At 39.5% G+C, this 26,424-nt stretch overlaps 1 protein-coding gene across 1 annotated transcript in view; it reads left to right on the forward strand.

Annotated features, from left to right (window-relative positions):
- LOC121165982 (aspartyl/asparaginyl beta-hydroxylase-like) overlaps positions 1–26,424 on the forward strand; it is a 150,997-nt gene that overhangs the window by 92,022 nt on the left and 32,551 nt on the right. Inside the window, exons 15-17 of the mRNA XM_040995007.1 lie at positions 2,812–2,910; positions 5,577–5,666; positions 10,817–10,954. Of these exons, the coding sequence (XP_040850941.1) occupies positions 2,812–2,910; positions 5,577–5,666; positions 10,817–10,954 (327 nt within the window). The remainder of the gene's footprint in view (positions 1–2,811; positions 2,911–5,576; positions 5,667–10,816; positions 10,955–26,424) is intronic.

Genomic DNA, 26,424 nt, shown 5'->3' on the forward strand with positions numbered 1-26,424 from the left:
TTGCTGTTCTTAATACATCTCAAGCCATAATCTCATCTGAATAGGTCCAATAGGATGGAGAGAGCCTAAAATACAGCCACATTATGGAGATGAGTGTATTTCTTTTTAAAGAAGCAGTCATCAGCTGAAAATGTATGTGGGATTTGCCTCCGCTCCCTTCATCTTCCTTTCCCGTCTGGGTTAATAAGCTGTATCTAATGGATTCACTTGCCTTAACCCAAGTTCAGCCTGCTATGTTTATGTCTCCATCAAAGGTCATTTTCATAAAACCAATATTATATTTTTACATTTTCCTTCATGTTGATTTTTATTCTTGGGGAAATTGTAAAAATCACAGACAGTTATCTTTCTGGTATCATTCCTTTTGAAGGGACTGGCCATCAAATGGGTTTGACCATCAAATAGGTTGCTCATGTCATTACCTATTGGAGGCTTTTCTAGTGCCTGCAAGTTAGCAGCACATCCGTGTTGTGACTCAAACCACCCATGCTTGAAATTCAGGCATCATTCTTGGTTCTTCTCCCCCCACCTCCTGCATCCCATGTTTCCATCCACCCAATCAACATGCACTTATCAAAACCACACACCACAACTCTGGAAATCACTGTTAATGAAACAATCTCAGATCTAGTATGAAATCACTAGTTCCTGAAAGTCTTTCAAGTCCCCTCTATTTTTGTTTTTTAAGATATAGTTATTTTTAGGGCCCGGCGCAATAGCATAGCTGTTAAAGTCCTGTCTTGAATGCACCCGGGATCCCATATCGTTGCCAGTTCTAACCCTGGCTGACTTGCTTCCCATCCAGCTCCCTGCTTGTGGCCTGGGAATGCAGTTGAGGACTGCCCAAAGCTTTGGGCGATTATTTTTATTGGAAAGCCACATATACAGAGAGAAGAAGATACACAAACAAATCTTTCATCCTCTAGTTTACCACCCAAGTGGTCACAACAGCCAGAGCTGAGCAGATCAGAAGCCAGAAGCAAGGAACCTCTTCCCCATCTCCCATACAGATGCATGGTTCCAAGGGTTTGGGCTATGCTCTACATTTTCCCAGGCCAAAAGCAGGGAGTTGAATGGGAAGTGAAGCAGCTGGGACACAAAACTGATGCATGCAAGACAAGGAGTTAGCCACTAGGCTATTGCTATGCCCCGCCCCCATTTTTAACCTGGGCTCCTAGTTGATCTAAAATCAAATCTCACTATTTTTCTTGTCTTCAGTCCCTCGACATTCCCATTGTCCACTGCAGTATGGCTGATTCAGTGCTATCACAGTAAAACATATTCAGGAAAATATATGTAATTTATACATGTATTCATATATCATGTACATAGCACACTAATATGTTTATAAACAAAAAACATCCTAGAGTAAATTTTAGGATGAAATACTTTAGCTCCATTTTAAAATTTTTTTAAGACTTATTTATTTTATTGGAGAGGCAGATACATGCAGAGGACGAGAGACAGAGAGGAAGATCTTCCATCTGGTGATTCAGTCCCCAATTGACCACAAATGGCTGGAACCGAGCCAATCTGAAGCCAGGAGGCAGGAACTTCTTTCTGGGTCTTGCACACAGGTGCAAGCTTCCAAGGCTTTGGGCCATCCTCCTCTGCTTTTCCGGCCACAAGCAGGGAGCTGGATGAGAAGTGGATCTGCCGGGACTAGAACCGGCGCCCATATATGGGATCCCAGCACGTTCAAGGCAAGGACTTTAGCTGCTAGGCCACTGTGCTGGGCCCCATTTTAAATTTTAACTGCTGAAATTTTTTCACTGTCACTGTTAACATCTATGTACAATGCTATTTATAACTATAATATAAAATTGTCCCCCTTTCTCCATAGGGAATTATCCCAGGCCCCTCATTGAGTGCCTTAATTCCTTTTCTACCCTACATGGCGGTGACATTTGAGGTCTTTATTAAGTCAAGTAAGAGTTACTTGAACACAAAGACTGTGAAAGCATAATCGCTAATATGGTAGCAGAGAGAAGACCATTATGTGAGCAGTGGGCAGGTAGCATAGAGAGTGTGAATGCCCTGAATGAAAGGATGGTTCAGGGCCAGGGCAGATGGAACAGGCTGGCATGGGATTGCATCTCCCTGCCTCAGAGCAGCATGCAGTTGAAGACTTAGGGTTGTTTACTCCTGGAGCTGTCTGTTTCATATTTTTCATCTCAGCTGGCTGTGGAGCGTGAAACTGCAGGTAGGGAGAGACTGTTTCTCACCGCTGATGTTTAATGCGCAGGCATTTTACGTAATTCACCCTGGAATCATTGTGAACACAACCTGCTTTTTAAAAGTCACAGAATTTTAGATTTGGCCACCACTTTATCTTCAGTTATTAAAAGGATCTGGATATTCAAGACAGTTTTTCTAAACCATGACAGTTAATTACAAGCGAAAATCTAAATTTTTCCTTAGTTAAGATAGCATGTAAAATATGTATTTAAACAGTTATCTTCAAGTCTAATAAATTTAAAGCAATTTTACCTAATACATCAAAAAGTATGAAAGCCATATTAGCTGACAGGTATCTTGCCAGTCCGCATTGCTAAAGCCTTGCTTATTGAATGCCACCTTTTCTCTCATTTCTTCATTGTAAAGAACCAATGTGTAAATACAAAAGGCATATTTAGTTGAGGGAAGAAGGGGGCCATTTAATCATGACATTGAAATGAGACAAAATACTGTAATGTTCTAAATTGTGACATCACGATCCATCTCATGCAGAGCAAGATGAAGTGTAATTTGTCCTGACAGTCACTTGTGGAGCTTACGCATTATCACAATAGTATTTTGCTCCCTTTGCAGGTTCTGACTGTGACACCTAATGACGGCTTTGCCAAAGTGCATTACGGCTTTATCCTGAAGACACAGAACAAGATTGCTGAGAGCATTCCCTATTTAAAGGTGACATCTCTGCTTGTCCTCTCCTTCCGTCTTGACCTTTCTTCACCTTTGTGCATCTGAATTTGGTGACATGCATTGCCGTCTTTACATAAACAGGATGTCACCTCTAACCGTGTCCTTCATAGGCAATGGGAATCCTTACTATGCTCAAACTTCAGAGACTATTGGGCAAAGACCCTGGGGGAAAACTACTAAATTGCAACTTTTAATGCAGATTATTCTAACAATTTAAAATATGAACCATCCACAAAATGTTTCATTTATCAGTCAAATAGTAAGTCTGTTGTGAACAGCATTTATGATTGCCTACACGAGATGATGCAATGAATGTAGACTCAGTGGGTCAACTCCCAAATGCCTATCAGCTAGCTCAAAAATATTTAAATTGAATGTTTTTCTCACATATCTAAGTGAGTCCTTGTCCAGAGTTGCATTTGGTCTAACTCAGGGCTATTCAACAGAATTTTCTTTCCTGATAGAAATATTTCTTTTTTTTTTAAAGATTTATTTTTATTATTTTCTCATTGGAAAGGCGGATATACAGAGAGGAGAGAGACAGAGAGGAAGATCTTCCGTCCGATGATTCACTCCCCAAGTGAGCACAGTGGCCGATACTATGCCGATCCGAAGCCAGGAGCCTCTTCAGGGTCTCCCACGCGGGTGCAGGGTCCCAAAGCCTTGGGCTGTCCTGGACTGCTTTCCTGGGCCACAGGCAGGGAGCTGGAAGGGAAGCGGGGCTGCCGGGATTAGAACCGGCGCCCATATGGGATCCCGGGCATGCAAGGTGAGGACCTTAACCACTTGTGCCACCGCGCCGGGCCCGAAATATTTCTTTTTTTAAAGGTTTATTTATTTTTATTGGAAAGGCAGATTTGCAGAGAGAAGGAGAGACAGAAATATCTTCTGTTTGCTTGTTCACTCCCCAAGTTGCCATAACAGTCAGAGCTAAGCCAGTCCCAAGCCAGGAGCCAGGAGCTTATTCTGGGTTTCCCACGTGGGTAAAGAATGTCAAGGCTTTGGGTCGTCCTCTGCTACTTTCCGAGGCCACAAGCTGGGAGCTGGCTGGGAAGTGGAACAGCCAGGATACAAACCAGCACCCATATGGGATCCTGGCAGATACAGGGCGAGGATTTAGCCACTAGGTCATTGTACCAGCTAGAGTATTCTGTATTCTCCTGTGGTAGAGTCACCAGCCAAAGTGGCCACTAAGCACCTGAAATGTGGCTGACTGATGAAGTACATTTGTCATTTATTTTATTTTATTTAATTTTAAATAATAATACATGGCCTGATCTACAATACTGGACACATAACCACTTGGATAACTGCAAACGGTTTTATAAGTAACAGGATGTTCTATCTGATTTCTTTATTTCACATGATTTATGTCAAATAAGCACCAATCCTCTGATTGCAGACACTTGTGAATTTCATTTTGCCCAGCACATGTCTTTTAAAAAACAATTTTGAGCCTTTGCTGTATGTGAGGATCTAAGCACTTATAGAACTCCAGATTTCTAATTTCTCTTGAAAGTTCATGTTTCCAAATTCTGGCATAATTAGCCTTGCACCCTGGTGCCCCCTGGAGGTGGACATGTGGTCCCACCATCCGGCCCAGATGTCAGGACGCCTCTACAAACCTTTGTATTCCCTCTCAGGGTCCTGTATTTCTTTGTGAATTAGGAGGGTCTGTAAGCCACCGCTCCCTCCACACACACTCTTTAAAGAGGAAAGAGCCAGCGTCGTTAACAGACAAGGACATTTGAGTGTCGGGCAGGCGGAGCCCTGGTCACAGCTTTCCTCCTGTCCTGAGCAGTGTTTCTCCTGATCCATCACACTGCTTGCTGCTTTCCAACATTATGCAAATACTTTCTTCCTAGTGAAAGGTAACAGGCTTCCTGGGCAGAGGTCTGGAGATGCAGATTTAGGAAGAAGTCCTTGACATTTAAATGTCATTGATCTTTTTTTTTTTCAACTTTTTTAAATCCATGTTTTTGTGACAATATTCTTTTCTCAAGTTGGGGAGGGGTACATAGATCTCAACCTCCTTCATTTTGTGGGAGAGGAAGGGAAATCAGGTAAATGTTTTAGAATAGAAATTGTTCTATAAAGACTACATTTTAAAAGATTCAAATTAGCTTTAAGCCTTCTGCGTGTTTTGCAGAAAAAAAATCATTAAAAGGTAAGAACACATTTGTTTTGAATGGAAAGAAATCTGATTTGCAGTTGGACTGCCATCACTTCATACATGAGCAATTAAGCAATTTGGTTCAGGAATAAAAAGCCTCAAAATGACATATGGTCAGATTCGGAGAGGAAAATAAATGTGAGAGATATTCAGCCAGGGAAATTCTTTGTAGTACTGGAATATAATTGCTGCCACACAGAAGGTACACAAAGCATCATGCTAATTTTATACAATATTCCACTGTTGATCGGCAATACGTGCGTTGCCAGGTTTACTGGCATCACCTCCTTTTGACTGTGCCTTGTCTGTGTTGACCTCGTTGGCAAATCATACTGAGATGCTTTCCTGGTTGTTAGATTTCCCTATGATGTCAATAGATGAATGCATGAATAAAATAATGAAATTATTGAAATGTAAATTAGTAAATGAAACCTAATTTTTAATATTTGCACAAGTACTAACATGGTTTTCTCTGCAGGAAGGAATAGAGTCTGGAGATCCAGGCACCGATGATGGGCGATTTTATTTCCACCTGGGGGATGCCATGCAGCGGGTTGGGAACAAAGAGGTAAGGGGCTCTGCTATCATGTCCTCTAGAACAGGATAATGGAAGACGTTATTGCTAGAAGGCTACAATTCGAAAGATAATGTTAAACATATACTGCTCCAGACTGTGATTTAACTGATGTAACTGTTTAAACTGTTTGAACAGGTCCAGTTTAATGCTACAAAGAACTTTTGAGATCTGGCCTCTGTTATTTCCTCAAAGAAATTAGATAAGTAATTGTCAGAACTCCGTGTGTGTGTGTGTGTGTTTGTGTGTGTGTGTGTGTTGATGTCTATATACAAAGAAGTAGATATTGCTCTAGAAAAATCCCTAAAATTAAGAAATAAAGAGGTGTCTCAGATATTGTTTACATTTTTTGAAAAAAAATATTTAAACAATTTGCCTGTTTCTTTTCTGTTTGTGTTTTGGGGGATATGAAAGGCAGTGTGTCCAGTTGATTCCTATGCACATTGACCCTGATAGTAAACTGTGCATCTTACTTCCTGAAATATTTAGCCCCAAGTTTAAGATGAGCCCTTGTAATGACAGATACTGACACAAAAAAGGTAGCAGCTAAAAGAAGTTACATATTTTTGAGGGATTATGACACTTTTCTGAATACAATGTCAGCTTGTATAAACTTAACATTGAATCATTCATCACTACATTCTGTGTTATAAATTCCAAAACTCCATGATGTACATGGAGCACTGGTGTTATGGCTTGCTTTTGCCCTCCTCCATGGCAGGATTCCCATGCTAGGCTAAACTTCAGTGGAAGGAGACACAGAATCTTTGTAGCCCTTGCATTCCATGTGTGTAATAGAGTGACATCTAAGCAAAAGACAGTTTTGGGTTTCTGAACTGAACAACAACATGGGGCTGTCTGGACAGTTGAGACTTCAGAGGAACACAAGGTCCGTGATGGGATTATCCCTACTGGAGCTATGGGCCAGCTTGGAGGAATAGAAGTTTGGGTGATTAAAATTATTTTTTTTATACATTTCTATTTATTTGTACCTTCTCCTCTCTATCCTACCCATCAGTCAACTAAAACAGATAGATATGTTGGATGTAGAGAGAAATAAAGAAGAGCTTGCTGATGAGTGATCATTTTTAATGCTTTATTTTTGATATAAATGGTTGATGCCTGCTTTGAATAAAAGGAATGACAGACTTGGCAGCAGTATCTAACACTGGGTAAATGCTCATGTCTTTGTACCATGAGTATAATTGCCATTGATTAATTTATGTTCAAACATTTCAGAGTCTAGGGCAAAGACAGATAAAAGAAGCGTATGATTTGCCTCACATCTTAGATGAAAACAACACTTACATCAAGGACAAAGAATTCACTATTAAACACTTGTTAAGGGCTTAGTATTTGAACCTATGGGACTATTCTACCCGCTTAATTAACGTTAATATTCAAGGAACAGTACAGTCCTTGAATTTTAAATGTTCATGGGATTTATTCTTACAAGAGAGCAGAACCAAGCCTATAGAGGCCCCTCCCCAGTATCTGTCCAGTGTGAGGTACAGGATGTGAATTGGCTGCCATACTCTTGAGTTTACATGTTGGGGAACAGCCACTCTGCATGTTTATACGTGAAGCTCTGTTCCAGGTTCCAAAGAGGTTAGACCCAGGAGAAGCCAAGCCACGGCTTCTGTGCTACAGAGAAGTAAGAGAAAATCAGTTTTGAGGAAAAGTTGTCTAATAAATATGCTTAGTACAGATCAGAAGACAAAGGAATACAAACTGTGATAATCTTTCAGGAATTCAAATTCAGGCTTTCTTGTTCTCTCTGTAACTTCCAAATCCACACTCTCACAGGTTCTAATCCCCTTCTTCAAATCCACTTTCATGTGTCTACAGCCTACTTGGTGTCACCACATAGGTGTCACAGGGGCAGCTCTCTTGTCCTCTATCCCATTTTCCTCCTGGGCTCCATCCCTCATGTGATGATATTGCCAACTTTCAAGAAGCAAGGTTGGGATTAGCTTTAGCTCCTCCTCTCTTCCTTGCTGGTCAGGACCGTTACAGGGATGCTGCTTTCCAGAGTCTTTGGTGTTTCCCCCCTCAGCTCCCCTGCTCAGGCAGTGTTCATGTGAGTGTGTGTCACCTGCACCTCAAGGATGGATGCAGGAACATGGCTGTTTTCTTGCTTGAGTCTCACTTTCCACCAGATAACTGTATAGTCAGATATCCCACACAGGAAAATAAAATCCTATTTCCATTACAATGATGTTTGTAATTCTTCATATGCAACCTGCATACAACTTACCGTCAGCCCATGCTCAGCCAAACTGTGTCCCAGACCCCAGCTCCAGGTAGAGCAGGTTCCAGCTGGGCCACTTCTGTTTCTGTGAAGTGACCTGACCTTTCTCTGCTGAAATTTTTCAGTGTACCATTTGTGTTTGTGTGTGTGGTAGTGGGGATGTAATGTACACGTGGCAATAATTTGAAGAAAGTAGGGATGAGATAGATATAAAACCCTTAAGTTGGCCCAGCCCGTTTTTACTATGTTACTGTTTCTGATTAAATGTGAAATAATAAAGAAGCAATTTTCAGCAGTTTCTAATTTCATCATTGATTTTCCAGTAATTTTTATTTTAAAGGTGATTTTAGTGTTAAAAAAGAAAGCGATCCAGGTGCATTCATTAAGTCCCCTCAACAATTTCTGATGTATGATTTTTACAGTTCTGTTTTTTCTGTATGTTAGATGGAAGAGTGCAAGCTTAAGGGTGCTGTTAGATGCAGTTAGTACCTTGAATATCAGAAAAGACCTCATCCATATTGTTGTAAGTTATGTGACTGGCCTAGGTATTCCAGATGGTAAGAGCTAAATTTTAAGATTTTTAACCACTGAACTGGGACTATGTTTGCTGTTGTTATTTTCCTCAAAGAAATTTTTGTTTCACTATTCTGACAGTGTACCTAGTCCTTAAAAGAAATTGTTGATGGCTGAATGGACTGTCAGATGTTCAGAACATATCTTTTGTAATTATTATTATTTTTCATTTTAATTGAGACGCAGAGTATATAAAATCCTACATTGCAACTGGGCAAAAATAGCTGGATAAATTTCAAAGGTAGATGATATTGCTTTAAAAATATCAGACAATAATTGGCCATTTTTATTTTCTGTGTTTTGAAAATCTCTGGCTATAAGGAAGAAATATGACAATAATTAGATATATCTTCTGAATTTGAGATATTAGAATGATAATAAATTCAAAATCTTTTTTTTAAATGATGTAAAGACAGGAGAGTAGAATGAGTAGTTCTGGATTATTTCAACGTATTTATTTTTTATAAATATCAGATTCACATTGGAAAGGAGAAAAAACATGGAGGTTATTAGATCAAGTGAGATTATGCATATAAGTGAAAGTGGTAAACTATAGTGGATTACTGAAAATAGCAGATGATATTACTATCATCTTTCAGTTTTCTAACAAGAAGGAATTTTAAAGGTGAGTTTAAAAAGACATTTTAAATCTTTTTTTTTCAAGTTTGATTTTTATTTTTGAGAAAGGCAGAATTAGAGAGAAATCGAAAGGAGAGAGAGAAAGAAATAGAGAAATTAAATAATACATCCACTGGTTCACTCCTTAAATGGCTGCATGCCTAGTCCAAGCCGAGTCAGGAGCCAGAAGCTTCATTCAGGTTTCCCACATTAGTGACAGGGACCCAACCACTGCTTTCCCAGGCACATTAGCAGGGAGCTAGATCAGAACTGGAGCAACTAGAACTCAAACCTGTACGGATGCCAGCATTGTAGGCAATGGCTTAGCCTGTTAAACCATAGTGCTCATCCCAAACATTTTTTAATTAATATTTATTATTATTCAGGTACATCTGGATCTTTTGTAATATTCCAGTTAATATTAAGCATTTTAGTTGTTCAAAATAGTTTTGAAATTATTCTTTTAGGTCTATCTTGTTGTAATGGAGGGGATAATACTCAGTATGTTATTCTAAATGCCTTCCATTCTGGAGACAATGGACATGCATAGGCAGGAAGCCAGTGAGCAGTCTCTATGGGACGTCTACGTAGGGCTGCCTCCAAGGGGGTAAAGGGGACAGTAGGGCCAGCATGCTCTACAGCCAGTTGTCCCTAAAAAGGCCAGCCTTCTTGGAGGCCATATCAGGTTACAGCAAGCCCCAATCCCCACCTGTTATCCCTTATGACTGGAAACAAAGTATAAGGAACAAAAGTTCCGTTAGGAAAAAAAAATGTAGTAGAGGCTATCTCTATATTTACTGCCAGCTCAAAACAATATTTCGTTTCTGTCTGCCTAATCTAATGGACAGTTTCCACCTTACCCTGGGGTATCCTTGGTAAAGACAGAAATGGGATGTATGTGTGAAAATAAATCACTTTGCAATTCAATAAATGCAAATGTCTGAAGAAATTATTAAAATCAAAGGGGAAATTCAATATTCCCCTTTAAAGGGAACATTGAAATGTTAAATGAAAGCTGAAAATAAATATAGTCCCCTTTGGTGGTCTGAAATTATTCACCTGTTCAACAAACGAGTTCTAGAACCGTCCTGGGTCCAGAAGGAGCCTGGAACTAATAACACATGAATCCAGTATTGACAGAATGTACAGTCTAACAGTGAAAATGAAATATATTCATTTATACTAATAGGACCTAATCAGGAGCTCACTGAAATAGCAGAGTTGTCACCAGATTCCAACAGATTGTTGTAAAATTTAAGTACCTACCAGGCAGCTTTTATTGTAAAGACAGCCTTCAACTTAAATGGTTTAATCTACAAATTGTTCAGCTTCATGAAGGTGTTAATGCAACATGCATTCAGTGGAATTCACCATGTGGATTGTGAACTTTATCTCTTTCAGTCTAGTGCTGTGCCATCCTGTCCTCTTTGGTGATGCTGGGCAATGGCAGTGAACATAGCTCCCAGTCAGCACTAAGACCAAGAAAGGAAATGTGCACTGAGCTGCTGAGCTAGGATGTGAGAGGAGTTAGGTGCATTTAACTGCATTATCTGCTTAGATTTTCTATGTGTGATGAATTTCCTGAGATGAAGCCCACCATAAGCGAGGCAGCATGTATAATACCTTGTTTTTAGTGTCTTGAAAGTGAATACCTGTGTTTCATTTTAAGCATGATATGGAGCACATCCTTCTGTTTTTTCAGGCATATAAGTGGTACGAGCTTGGGTACAAGAGAGGACACTTTGCATCTGTGTGGCAGCGCTCACTCTATAATGTGAATGGACTAAAAGCTCAGCCCTGGTGGACCCCAAAAGAAACAGGCTACACAGAGTTAGTAAAGGTAAGTGTTAGCTTGGACATCATCTGTACCTCATCTCTGCTTAGATCTGCCTCAGGGTAAGAGAAAGTCATGGAATGCAATGTCGGGGCTTTTATTTCCAGGGACATTTACAAGCAGTCCTAGGGAAAGGATTTTGTTATCCCACTAGCCAAAGTTTCATTTAAATAATGAAGAAGGTAAGTTATCTGACTCTTGAACGGATTGGATTCTGTATCCCTTTATTAAACTCTTAAAAATTATTGAACAGGACAGGCATTTAGCCCAGCAATTATGGCACTGATTGAGAAGCCCATATTTCATACCCAAGCTAAGCTGTCTCCCAATTCCAGTTTCATGCCAATGCAGACTGTGAAGCAATGGTGATGGCTCAAGTAGCTGGGCTCCTGCCATCCACAAAGCTCCTCGATTGAGTTCCAGCTCCTGGCTTTGGCCACGAAAAAAATATGAGAAATGAACCTTGAGTACCCTACGGAATTTTATTTGTTTATATACAGATTAAAACTGAAAGAAAACATCATATTTATTCTGTAAACATAGCATGACTCTATTAGATGTTAATAGAAATGATTTTCAAAATTTTATCAATTTTATGTATTTGAGAGAGAGAGAGAGAGAAATCTCTCACCTAAAGGGTTGCTCCCCAAATGCCTGCTCAAACAGAACAGAGGCAGGCCAAAAGCAGGAACTGGGAACTCAGTCCAGTCTCTCACATGGGGGGCCAGGACATAAATATTTGATCCTTCAAATGTCACCCTCCAAGTCACACATTAGCAGGAAATTAGAATCAGGATGAGAGCCAGGATTCAAGCCAAGGTACTATAATAGGGGGTAATAATTACATTTTGAGAAAAAAAATTGTAAGAATATTATAGTTATATTTTAATAAATATTTTAATATCTGATTTAATAGAAAATGGGGGGGCGGTTATCACATTTACTTCATGTGAAGCCTATTAAGGCAAGCTTTTATCAGTCATTTAGCCTCTGTAAAGCTCCTCAGTGTGTCTGTGAATTAGTGGGCATGAAAAGTATACATTATTTTTGTATTATTAAGAAAATCATTTTGGTGTCTCGGATTCCCTTTTAGGGTCTGGAAAACCCCCAAGTATTCCTACACCACACTTTGAGAACCACTTTCCTGAATAGAAAAAAAACGTAAATATTCTAGAAAGTGTAATAACAGATATGCAGCATCTTTATGAAAGATGTTGGTAGATAAAATCTGAACTTTGAAGATCTTCTATTCTGTGATTTGTGTGTAGAGTAAGGGACAGTTTACTTTTACTTTCTAATCTCTTTTCCCCTTAATTTCATTAATCAATTGATATGCGTAAGTATCTCATACTTCAGTAATGTTCTTTTCTACTCAAAATATTAAGATGTCATATTACATTGGTTAGATGGGTTTCTACATTGTGGCCTCTGGATTAAGTACCACTTGTATATGGTTTACAGAAGAGCATCTATGACTATATTATTGTTCTTTCAAACATTTGATGTTACTGTGAGAGAAGGGGGATAGGAAGAGCAAGAGAGACAGACTTTTGATGATTCTAGAATGTGGTGATGGATCTGTGAAAGCTTATATTAATCTTTCTTCCCTTAGGTATATGTTTACCTTTTTTCATATATTTTTTGTAAAGAATAACAAAAGGACAGATATTACATATCCTTTCTGATATAAGACACCCTTCATGCAAAGTATAAAATGGATAGATATAGGATAATTAACATATATTTTCATAGATGAACTGTATAATGAAGTCTAGCTTACTGGGGTGTAAAGATACATTGTATCTTGCACATTCCTGCTCCCAAATGAAAGCAGAACTCCCAATGGAAAAGAAAAAAAAATAACTTGAATAAAATAGATCTTCAGGGCTTAACTTTACTGATAATTTAGTCTATTGGGGAAAAGAGTCATTTTAATGTGATTTCAATAGGTCTTGGATCACTACATGCTGTACTTCATCATAAAAATGTACTTTATAATTATCATAATCCAGTTGCAGAGTAGGTTGCCATCAGTTGGCATTTGAATATTTTATATATCAGAAAACAATGGGATGGTGACAATGCAGATTGAGTTAAAGTTGTTCCATCTCCAAGACAGAAATGGTTTAGAAACAGCATGTCCCATGGTAAATCTGCTGCATTTAGCCGTATTGGTGATTCTTTGTAAAGTTCCATCCTCCCTGCAATCTGATTACATTAAGCACTTCTGGTTTTCTGCCATCATTCAGTCTCCCTTTCTTGTGTTTCTTTCTTTCATGTGTGTTTCTTTTACAAGTTTTTCTGTACTATAGCATTTAGGAATCTTTCAACCCCAAATAACAGAACTGTAACTTAAGTATGGCTAAAGTACCAAAGAATTTTATGATTTACTGTATGTTATTCAGTTTCCCAATACTACAGTGAAATACCTGACACAAGCTGCTTATGAAGGAAAAAGATGTATGTAGCTCGCATGTTTGGAGGTTCAGTGTCCCAAAGACATGATGCAAGAGGCCCAGGCAGATTGCAGGGGGCTGGCAGCTGGCCCATGACAGATGGCAGATGATGCACAGCGATGATGGCATGTGCCCAGAGGAAGGATCATATGACAATTCAGGAAGCACCGAAGGTTGGTGTCAGGCTCGGGCTTTTACAACCATCACCTGGCAAGAACTCAAGGGGCTTCATAAGAACTGCCTTTTGATAAAGGTACTCCCATGGACCTAAGAAGCTCCACATAAAGGGTTCACCTCCTTCCAATAGCACCGCACTGAGAACTAAGATTTTATTTCAGAGGCCATTGCTAAGGCTTTCAACAACCAAGCTTAGCATTCACGTCACTGGAAGCCTGATAGAGGGACTGAATTCAAAGTTGTCAGTCTCTATACTTCCTCCATGGTGAACTTTGTTCCTCTGGCTTTTCTGAAAATGGCTACCAGCTGCAGCTGGAACACAGAGTGATAAAAACCTGAGGATTTGGTGAGCTTGTGGAGCCACCACACCTAAAGTTTTAATGCTCTAACAGACCCTTGTCTGTTGGCGATGACCTTGTCAAGGCAGCCTGAGATGCCATATCGCTGGAGCAGGTTGCCTCTCCTTCAACCAGAGAATAGAGATACTTTTTGTCAGATTGATTCCCAAGTCTATACAGAGGAACAAAGAGAGGTGATGAATATGAAGAAGGCAGTGAGGTCATGGTCCTCACTGGCTTTGCATCTGTCCAAGGTCCCAGTGATGATCTCTTCTGTTTTCCCTTGCTTGTGATTCGTTTTCCTTTTTTTAAAAAGATATACTTGAATAACAAACTGATAAAGAAAGAGGGAAAGGTAGATGAGAGAGATTTTCTATAACCCACCAGAGCCCAAATGGCTTCAACAACCAGGTAACCCAGAAACTCATTTTCGTGAATGTCAAATGCCTAAGCTCATGGGCCATTATCTGTTACTTTTTGGGGAAATGGGTTAGAAAGAGAGCAACCAGAATCTCTGATATAACATGCCAGAAGAGTCACAGGCAATGGCTTAGCCCAGTGGGTAATGATGCTGGCCCCTTTTCATTCATTTTCCAAGAAACCTTATCTACTGTGAAAATTTCTACCAAATCTATGCTATGTAAATATACGTCTCTTTTTTTCTAGTCTATCTTCAGTAATATTAATATTCAGCATGAAAATTAATTCACTCCTTAATCCCTTGTTTAATATCCCCATATAGAGTTATGTTTCTGTTAGGGAACAGCTGGGTCAAAACAGAATTCCAGTTTATCAGAGAATGAGACTTATTTGCATGCAAAGCAAAAAAACATGTTTGAAAGGGAGATGGGCATGCTCGTGAGTGAGCTAGCTCGTGACTCAGCACGGGTCAGCCTCTAGAGGCCTAGACGTGGTGTCTGAGATGGGGTGTAGTTGAATGCTCACAGGGGGCAGTTTTATGGTAGGATTTGAGTTGTTCCCATTTCCTTGCCCTTTTGTGGAAATCTTGGAAGTGTCAATGGCATCAGGTGCCATGATGGGAATAAGTGTCAGTAATGGTGAGTTTGTTGTAATATTATAGTAAAAGGTCATCATGGGGATGCAACTGGCAGGCATATTGGTTGTTTGGGGCCATTGCTGCTTTTAAGAAACTGCAAGTTCCCGCTGCATAGAAGTGAGTGAAGAGGAGAGGAGGTTGCAGCAGAACACAGGGCTGCGGAAAGAGGCTGCTAATAACCACTGTTCCTTGCTGGCTTCTTCCTTGCCTACATCAGTATTGGCCAGTGTCTTTGTGTATTCAGATTATGTAACAAAATACTGCAGACTGGGAGATTTATTAGCAATAGAACTTTATTATTCCCAGTTCTGGAGGCTTGGAAGTCCAAAGTACTAGCAGATTCAGTGTTTCTGAGGGCTTCCTTCCAGAGTTCTTGTTAGTTTAATGTCTTCACACAGTGGAAGAGGGAAGACAGCTGTACTGTTGAAATTAGATTAGTGACGATTTGATTTAGTTTTTTTTTTTAAATTAAAGATACCATTTCTAAGGCCTAGGGCAATCACACAGAAAATAACTCAAAAGACTACAGTAACAGCCAGAGCCAAGCAATGAAATGGCACACTGTTCAATATCTTTTTTTTGTGAACAAAGGCTTGATCCTGATGCAGACACAGCCGTTATGGCCATTTAGGAAGTGCACTGGCAGGTGGAGGATCTCTATCTGTTCTTCTGTCACTCTGCCTTTCAAGTAAATGAGTAAAGAATTTTTTAAAGAAATCTAACATGGATTAGAACAAAGCAAACAGGAAGAAGGAAATAAAGATTAGAGTGAAAACAAGCACAATTTTGAATGCAACAAGAGAAAAATCATGATATTTTACATGTGGTTCTTTATAAGTAGTTATTTTACAAACTGTTAGAATAGCTAAACTAAAAAAAAAAAAAACTCAAATTACTAAAGTCACGAATAAAGAAAAAGTACAATCAACCTCACAAAATCAAAAGGATTATGGGAGAGTGTTACGAACAACAGTATGCTAACATTAAATAACCTAGATGAAATAACTTACTAGAAAGATATAAATGAATGAAACAACATCAAAAAGACAGAAAATCTGAGTAGAATTACAATGAATAAAGACATTAAATTAGTAATTTAAAAACTTTCCTGTAAAGATAATCTACTGCTGGATTTCTCAGGGTTTGGAACATTTAGCAATTAGCTTTATTTTATGATGCTGGTCATACTCTCATACCAACAACATGAATTACAGATCACTAATCAGTCTTTTTGAATATGCAAAGATATTTCAAAAACTTGTGGAAATTGAATTAAATGATGAATTTACTTTGCTACAAAACAATTGAAATTCACACATTATTCTCATAATTTACATTTTTTCATAAACCTTTTAAAAGGTCCCTTACATTGCATGGATTTCAAACTTTTGAGAGTTGATGTTTGTTGCAGTGGTTGACAGTGCTTGAGCTGCCCACATCCTGTGTCAGAGAACATGGGATGGAGGCCCAGCTCCATTGTGAGTTCCAGCTTTCTGCTGATGAGCACCCTGGGAGAGAGACTATGATGGCTCCATTATTGGCTCTCTGCCTCCCACCTGGAAGTCTCAGCCTGGGTTCCAGGCTCCTGGCTTCATCCTTGCCAGCCCGTGATGTTGCATATATTTTGGAAGTGTACCAGTGGATATCGGATCTCTAACTGGTTCATTCTCTCTTCCCCCACTCCCTCCCTTTATTCCTCACTTTCAGATAAATCAGAAAACATTGCATGAAAGTAAGCTTAGCTTAATTTCTTTTCCCACAAACCTTTTGTCAGGCTCTCTTCGATATCAAAACATTTAATAAGCTGTTAGAGTTTTGAATCTAGCAACATATAAGAGGAATTTAAGAAGAATTATACACCATGACTACTTGAAATTTTTCTGATAAATGCAAGTGCAAATAAATCAATTCAACAAATAAATTAATGGAGTAAAGAATTAAGGTACTTCCATTTGCAATTGCATTAAAAAAAAAAAAAGATAGCATACTATTTTAGTTTGCCAGGGCCAGTGTGAGAAAAAAATCACAGACCAAGTGACTGAAGCAAAAAAAAATCCATTTTCTGTCTTTTCTGGAGGCTGAAATCCAAGATCAGTGTGTTGGCAGTTTTGGTTCCTTCTGACCCCATTCTTCTTTCCTTGATCCTGGTAGTTCTCTGGCCAACATTGATGCCTGGCTTAAGGATCGCTACCTTTCAGTTCTCATGGCATTCTCCATGTGTGTGTCTGTCTCCCATTTCCCTCTTTGATAAGGGCACCAATGGTATGAGACTAAGGCCCTCTCATGTCTTCATTTAATTTCATTACCTCTTATTACTTGTAATCTAATTTCAGCAGTACCATTGCCTTTCTTCTTCCACATGTGGAGACACCATGAGATCACATTGGAAGACATTGAAGATTGAGATTTCAGGATGCAAATTTGGGGAACACAGTTCAATGCCTCAAAACTTAGAAATAAATATTACAATTATAAAACTTGAATGAGGGAAAATTTTTTTTAAAGATTTATTTCTTTTATTGGAAAGTCAGATATACAGAGAGGAGGAGAGACAGAGAGGAAGATCTTCTATCCGATGATTCACTCCCCAAGTGAGCGCAACAGCCGATGCTATGCTGATCTGAAGCCAGGATCCAGGAACTTCCTCCGGGTATCCCACATGGGTGCAGGTTCTCAAAGCCTTGGGCCATCCTCAACTGCTTTCCCAGGCCACAAGCAGGGAGCTGGATGGGAAGTGGAGCTGCCTGGATTAGAACCGGCGCCCATATGGGATCCTGGTGCATTCAAGGCGAGGACTTTAGCCACTAGGCCACGCCGCTGGGCGCGAATGAGGGAAATTTAAAAGCATCTGAGTAAATGCAGATATGTCCTGCTATGTTTGTTGACTAGAATACATGTTGTTGTTAAGGTATCCAAATGTATCTGAAGCCTCAATGCAAAATTTTACCTGTCTGGGTCAAATGTTTGGTATAGTGGTCAAGACACCATTTGGGATGCCTGTATCCCCTTTTGGGATGCTTAAGCTTCAGTCCCAGCTTTGCTTCTGGTTCCAACATCCTGCCAATCAATACCCTAGTAGGTAGCAGATAATAACTGCAATTCTTGGGTCCCTGAATACCCACATGGGAAACAGATGAGTTTTCAGATCCTGGCTTCAGCATGACGCTCCTAATCTTAGCCATTATGGGCCTTTCAGAAGTGGACCAATAGATGGGAAAAAACCTCTTTACATTGTCTCAGTCTCTCTGCATTTCAAATCAAGTGGAAAGCAAAAGCAAAGAACAGAATTAAAATTTTCAAAAAGAATAGCTAGTTACCCAGATCTGTCCTTAAGTGACTGTTGACTACTACACATTATCATTCACATTGTTCTTTGTGTTTCAGCAAGATGGGAAGTGCAGTTTTCTTGAAGACATAGGATAATGTGTAGTTCGATGCATCATCTGTGTTTTTCTCTTTTATGGAATTGTCATCATTCCCTCTTCCTTGGGTAGCTTAGAATTTGCAACTCTGCCATTGAGGGTTATACAACTCAATGAAAAAATTTAGAGAAAAATGTTCCAGTGAAATTTTGTCTTTTGGGTTTAATTTCATTGAATTGAGTTGGTTGCTGCCCAAATCACAAATATGAAAGTGCTAAGTGCTTTTGGGATATTTAACGTAGAAATCGAAGTAAAAATGGATGAAGGTCTTTGCTGGGATCAAGACAGAAAAGGGCTTTTGTAGTCAGAGAAAAGCCATCAACCTTAAGAGTTTTTGCTCTTTTCTTTTTGAGATTAGCTGTTTGATTCACAGTGTTCCATGGCCAATTTAGAAGTAAGTGTGTATGCATAAAAATCACTGTAGTAACGAAATCTAAGAGCCAAGCACAACAGAAAGCTAGAATCTATTCTTTTTGTATTTGCTTTTTTCTTCTGCCAACTCTTCATATTTATCACTGGGGAAAAGCAAAGCTTTCGCATCCTTTTCTGAATTTTTCAGAACCGCTTCTGCTAAGTAAACAAGTAGTATCACATACAGGGTTGCCTTTCTTCATATTGTAGTTGTAATACGGTTGGAACACAGCCCAGTGATGCTTTGCCAGTGATGTGACAGGGCTCATTGCAATGATTGATTAGAACAGCACTCTGTGTCATTTTCCTTCAGACGGTCGCTGTTATTAAGAAATTCATTGTGTATGAATAACTTTGCCTAGACAAAAGTGAGACTTGGACAGTTATGCATTAGTGGTTCAACATTTCTTTCATTGTGATTAAATATTTGAAATCCTTCACAAACTGCTTCTGAAATGAAATGGATTAAGAAGCAAAAATGTCAGGTTTACAGTAGAATTAAGCTGTAAACTAAGAGGATTATCAAATTTCTGTGAAAGTGTCATAGCATTAAAAAGGACTGAAAGAGGTTCCCTTAGATTAACATAATAACTTAACCTTATTTTTTTAAGTTGGATTTTAAATTTTGTGGATTACACTGATACTTTCACTGAAGATGACAACAAAATGACAGTGGGGTCCACTGTTTGACGATTATCTCATTTAATGGAGAACTTTATAGATGGGACCTCCATAGTTAGTAGCAGATTCATTATGCTGTGAACGCTAACACTTTGTTACGTCATTTCACCTTCTAAATTTCACCTTCCTTTTCTTGAAACTCAAAATTATCATATTTCTCTGCCTGTAAAGCTCAGAAAACAAGAGGCAAAGCCTACCGCCATATTTGTTCCTTTGTGCTGTTCAGTGTTGAGCCGCTAACATGAACTGATGCTGCTGAGGTGACAGAAGGGAGAGGCCAATGGCAGTAGTATGGCCGAAGAACAATGTATTTGACCTTCTGTGAGCCATTTCAAGTTGGAAGGAGTAGTTCCCTCTCAGAGCAAAATCGGTGAGTTTTAGGTGTCTGTCTGTGTGAAAAAAGACATGCTTACAAATTGGCCTTAACTCTGACCCTCTTTTGAAGTCTCCATACAGTTTGTGAAAATCCACAATAATTGCAGATTATGCCTGTAGGCTGTCACTCTGAAGTTCTGAAATGGTAGGTCATAATCTGTGGCTTAATACAGGAGCACAAATACACAGATTGATATCTGAAATATGCATATCCTCCGGGCTGTGGATAATTGGCTTAGCAGCAAATTAAGTTGTTTGTTTTCCATATATATAGAGTGGCTTCCTTGGTGCCTTTAGGATTTATGCCCGTGACTGCGGCTCCTCCAGGACATAGGTCAGAGCATTGTTCTTGGGTGGTAGGAGAGATAAGGAGATGAGCACCGTGGTTCCATCTCTCTTTCTTTGACTAGTGATGTGGGCTGGCCTCCCTATCTTCTCTGAGTAATTGTGTATTGAAGAAGCAGGTCCTTGGCCTCCTGCGTCCTCGGGACTCTTGGGCCAGGTGTTTCCCCTGACTATCTGGACTGTGTCTTCTCCCGTTCTCAGGAAACAGTGAAATTTAGTTCTCCAGGACTCTTATCTTACTCCAGTGCTCAGTTCTTTCAGTCAGGATAATAAGGTCACAACTGACAGTGGGCAATCCATATATTTTTTTAAAAGATTTATTTTTATTATTTTTTTTATTGCAAAGGCAGATGTACAGAGAGGAGAGACAGAGAGGAAGATCTTCCGTCCGATGATTCACTCCCCAAGTGAGCGCAATGGCCGATGCTATGCCGATCCGAAGCCAGGAGCCTCTTCCGGGTCTCCCACGCGGGTGCAGAGTCCCAAAGCCTTGGGCTGTCCTGGACTGCTTTCCCAGGCCACAGGCAGGGAGCTGGAAGGGAAGCGGGGCTGCTGGGATAGAACCGGCGCCCATATGGGATCCCGGGCGTGCAAGGCGAGGAGGACCTTAACCACTGCGCTACCGCGCCGGGCCCACAATCCATATATTTTAAATGAAGTTTCTTACTCACTACCTACCCAGGAAAGCCACCGCTATCTTCTAGCGTCCTTCAGAAATGTTCATGGAAAAAAAAATGCGTTATGGGAAAAACTGCCTGGATTTTGAAATTCTGTGATATCTTGTCCTTCCAATTTTCTACCAATTTTTATAAACATTTGTTATTTTACTAGCAAGTGAAAACATAGAAGGAGATTGACAGAGATCTTCCATCCCTTGATTCACTAACCAAATAGCTACAATGGACAGAGATGCGCTGATCTGCAAGAGCCCTTTTCAGGTCTTTTACATGGGTGCGGAGACCCAAGGCTTTGGTCCATGATCCTTTACTTTCCCAGGCCACAGAGAGCTGGATCAGAAGTGGAGCATAGAGAATCTGAACTGTTGCCCATGTGGGGTGCCAATAGTATAGTTGGAGCATTAGTGTGCTATATCACTTTGCCAGGCCCTCTAGTCCTTTTTGAAGGACACTCAGCATTAAAGCTCAAGAAGCCAGCTTGCTATATGTCAGAATTTGATGAACATCTAGTAGCAATCTAGAAGCCAAATATCTCCTGTGGCAATCTGTCAGGATGTCCAGAACTTGATGGAAAAAGCACAATGCTTCTAATTTCTGTCCACAGATTCAACTTAAGCCACAAAGATAGCCAGATATGCTCCCCTGTCCTTAGATGGAGTGTCCTTCTTCTAAACAGACTCCCAGTATTCCCTGGCATCATAGCAATCTGAAGCCAGGGCACATTTGACCCTCCCCTTTGTTCCACTGTGACCCTCCTGACCCTTCTGCCTGCCACCTTGCTACTGCAGGCTCTAAATCAGTAGCTTCTGTTTTTCTCATTTGACTGGTCTTTGTTTATTTTCACAATAAGAAATCTTCCACATAAGAAAGCTACTTTATATTATGTTTATATTAAAGCTGAAAAAGCAAAGGAGATCTGATTAGTATGCATGTGAATTAGTGAGAGTTTCTTCTTTATACTACTGCTAATTTCCTTAGAGGTTTTATTAAAATTATTGCAAAGAGAATTTGCTGTGAGAATGTTACATTCACTATGTTGTTTACTCTGGTTCCAGTAAGCTTAGTTCAGCACTCACACAGAGCTCCACATGTGGTGTTGCTACTAGGACAGAGTACACACTGCCCATTTCTTACAAATCAGAAGAGTGTAAGAAATAAACTTGTCATGGTTAAGATTTAAGCAAAGTGATTTCATATCTAAAAATATAAACATAAATTTCCTGAAATCAGAATCATAAACATATCCTAGCCAACTTGGTAAGATTTTTTTATATAGTATAGTATCGTAGCATCATTAATTAATGTATTCTAACCCAAGCTTCTTGCATTAACTTTGTCTAGAATGACTTTTGACTGTATCCCTCTCTTCATTTAGAGCCAGTACCTGTCTAGGTACACATACACATCTCTAGGATTTTTGTCAACCACCAGTACCTATGTTTTCTGAGATCCTCCTTTCTTAACAGTCACACACAATTACTCACCCAACCTTGTGTTACTCTGAACAGTAAAGGTACTTGCATTATGCTTTTTTCACATGGCAACAATACAGGTCTTACTATTCTCCCTGACTATATTTTCTGTTTTTCTTACAAAATTGTCTTTTCCCATGTAGACATAAATTTATTCCTGTTTCTTTTCCTTCTTCTATTTGAGCTAGTGGGCCTCAAAGTCCACTTTCATATCCCCAGAATTTATGCATTAAAGCTCTAACTCCAATACTTCGGAATGGGGCTGGGTTAGTAGGTAGACTTTTTAATAAGATAGTTAAATTTAAAAGTAGCCAAAAAGATTGACCCTAATGCAATCTCGCTCCTCTAAGAGGAAATTTGCTCACCGAGAAAGCTACCAGGGATGCACACTAAGACCAAGAAGCCAAGGTGAGAGGCTATAAAAGAAAACTAAACCTGGCAAGCATTGGTCTTGCGCTCACATCTTCCAGAATTGTGACAGTGTCAATGTCTGTTCTTTAAACCCCTCTCTTATTTTATTATGGCAACCTGGCAAGTGAGTATTATTCATGACTTGCTTGCATAACTTTCCTTATTTAGCCAGGTGCAAACTTTCCTGACAGTCTTTGTCAAACTCAGGGATTCAGTCTCAGAATAAATTTTTTTTTGTTTTCCTTTATCTTACATGTTGAAGCCTCACCCCGAATTTGGATGATGGTTAGCGAAAAGTCCCAGAAATTAGATAGAAGTTGGGCATTCATGTGAAAGAGGAAGGCCCAAGAATCATGGGCTTTGCAGTTGGGTACATGATCGAGCTAGTGATTGTACTGGGAAACCTTAAACATTAGGGTAGGTGGATCTGTCCTTCAGGGACACATAACTTCTTGAATTGCGTTAGTCTTGAGTGCTTTCATTTCTTCTCAGGAAGCCCCTCAAAAATTAGTTTCTACCCTTTTGAATCTACCAAAATAACTACTTCTATTTTTGGTTCAAAAACAGATGCTAATAGTATTAATTTCTCATTGTATCCTTCCCCTCCCATTTTAAAATGTGTGTACAATTTTTACTCTTTCATTAACATTTTCATGAGACTTCATATGTTTGTGAGGTGGTATTCGGTGCATCTTATCTGATCTGGTTTAATCATTCTTTAATCGTGTTTTCTATGTATCTCTAATAGTTGACTATTTTTTACTATTTATCTTCTTTTCTCCTAGACTAGATGACCTTGTATAACTAAAACACACCTATAGTTAACTTTAGAAACAACACCTTACTAGCCTGCAAAATCCTTCACCAGTTCATCAAGTGTATGTTTGGAAGATCATCAAACTCAATGTAATAGTGATTCCCTTATTACAGCAATGTGGTAAAGAGTGAGAACTAAATATGTTTCCACTTTGCACCACTTTCTGTGAGTCCAAGTAGTGGTTTGCTATCTACTTAATTTCTCTTTGCCTCTTGCACTATTCACTTTCCTTGGAAGAATGCTTCGGTTCACCTTCAATTACATGAGATTCTCAGATAATGATAAAATGATTGCAAGGCCTAAGCTTGCATGGAATAACTCGTTTTGATTTAATCAACACAACTTGTCTGAGCTTCAAATATTTTCTTTATGGTGGAAATTCTTTTGCTGAGGCAGTCAATGAATGCTATAAATGGTTTCACAAAAAGGAAGTATGTTTGCCCCTCAAAATTCCTGGGTAATTGATTCCTGGACCACACTTGGATATCAAAATCTGTGGATGCTCAAATCCCTTATATGAAAATAGCATTGTATATGCATTCAACCTATGGAATCATTTCTAGATTATTTACAGTATCTGATAAAATATAAATGCTGTAAGATAATCATTTTACTGTTTAGGGAATAATGTCAGTAAATAGAATCTATTCATATTCGGTACTGGTGCAGTCATTTTAACTACTCAGTTAAGTGAAATACACAGGTGTAGAGATAGACATTTGGCACAGTAGTGCAGTCAGCACCTGAGAAACCTACATTACATATTGGAGTCTCAGTTCAAGTTCTCACTACTCTACTTCTGATTGAACTGCCTGCCTGTGCACAGCCAGAAAAGTAACAGACTCAAGTACGTGGGTCCCTGTCATCCACCTGGGAGACTCACACTGGGTTCTGGGCTCCAGGCTTCTGCTTGGCTTCATCTTGATTGTTGAGGGCATGTGAAAAATGAACCATTAGATGAAAGAGCTCTGTCTTTGTCTCTCAGCTTTTCATATAAAATGGTAAAAACTCTTGGTTTTTTTTTTAAGATTTATTTATTTTTATTGGAAAAGAGAATATACGTAGAGGAGACGAAACAGAGAGGAAGATCCTCTGTCCAATGGTTCATTCCCCAAGTGACCACAATGGCCAGAGCTAAGCCAATCCAAACCAGGAGCCTCTTCCAGGTCTCCCACATGGGTACATGGTCCCAAAGTCCTGAACCGTTCTCAACTGCATTCCCAGGCCACAGGCAGGGAGTTGGAAAGAAAGAAGGTCAGCTGGGATTAGAACTGGTGCCCATATGGGATCACGGCACATTCAAGGTGAGGACCTTAACCACTACGCTATCGTGCTGGGCCCTCTTGTTTTAATCCACAGATGTGGAGCACACAAATACAGATGATCAACTGTAATAAATTATGCAGCATTTTTGGCAAAGGGTAGAATAGTAATAACAGATTTAATAATAATCAGCGTTAGTGAAGTGTGAGTGGTGTGAAGTGCATTAAACTGCTAGGCCAATGAAAAGGGGGCAGCATTTTAAAAGCTGTGAATGAAATAAAGGGTAATGACCACAATTCAAGTCAAGTGTGAATGATACTTCATTGTCATAATATTATAAAATCTGAATGTGAGTTTACCCAGGTGTGTGAAAGATTCATGAAATTAACTATTGCAAGGATGGAGAAGAGGAAGAAAATAAAGACAACAAATTGTTAAATTGTTAACCTCTAAAATAGAAGAATGATAGTATCTTGAATAAATAAATCAAGAACAATACCAACATATTTAAATGTTTTCAGGTAAATCACTAGAGAAATATTTAAAAGAATTGCCTAAGAGTTGAACTCAACACTGGGAAGAAGACTGCGGTTCTTATTATAAAACCTATAGTAGGGGCCCAGCGCGGTGGCGCAAGTGGTTAAGGTCCTCACCTTGCATGCCCAGGATCCCATATTGGCGCCAGTTCTATCCCAGCAGCCCCGCTTCCCTTCCAGCTCCCTGCCTGTGGCCTGGGAAAGCAGTCAAGGACAGCCCAAAGCTTTGGGACCCTGCACCCGCGTGGGAGACCTGGAAGAGGCTCCTGGCTTCGGACCGGCATAGCATCAGCTGTTGCGCTCACTTGGGGAGTGAATCATCGGACGGAAGATCTTCCTCTCTGTCTCTCCTCTCTGTATATCCGCCTTTCCAATAAAAAAATAATAAAAATAAATAAATCTTAAAAAAAAAAACCTATAGTAATATTTGCCTTTTTTGAAAGTGTGTGCTTTAATTAAATAAAAGTGTTAGTAGAGGAAATAAATAAGAATTAGCTTTGCTTTAGTTTGCTTGATTTAAAAAAAAGACTTTCTAGGAGACATCAACTTTGAGAGGAGACTAAAAATAAAACTTAGTCTAACTTGACACTGAGGAAGCAAACACTATCCAAGTGGGATGAGCAGGATGGTTGTGAGAGGCAGGTGAGAAAATGGTCCTGCCCTGCACATAATATGTGGCTGGAGTTGAGCTGGAGCACACTGTGGGATTAGGGTCCCTGGAAAGGGGGAAGTACATTTATAGGTGTCTAAAGTGCCAAAAGAAGCAGAGGCTGTTCTCAAAGTGATTATGCAATCATGTGGCACTGCAAAGACATTTGAATCTCTCTGCCAAAGTCTCTGTAAGGAAATGTGAGTGAAAGCTGTTGTTTTCTGGGCAGCCAACTCACATGTCAGTTGTGCAGGGGTGGGGGTTGTGTTCCCTTTTCAGTCATGAAATGAATTAATTTAGGGACAAGGAAGTAATATTCAGAAAAGACCTTTAAAAACATGGTTGTTTTCTGTTTTGTATGAGCCTTCAGGTTCCCTTGCCTTCAGACA

This window comes from Ochotona curzoniae, unplaced genomic scaffold, assembly GCF_017591425.1.
Source record: "Ochotona curzoniae isolate NIBS_2020 unplaced genomic scaffold, NIBS_Ocur_1.0 contig_1071, whole genome shotgun sequence".
In the NCBI taxonomy this organism is placed as follows: Eukaryota; Metazoa; Chordata; class Mammalia; order Lagomorpha; family Ochotonidae; genus Ochotona; species Ochotona curzoniae.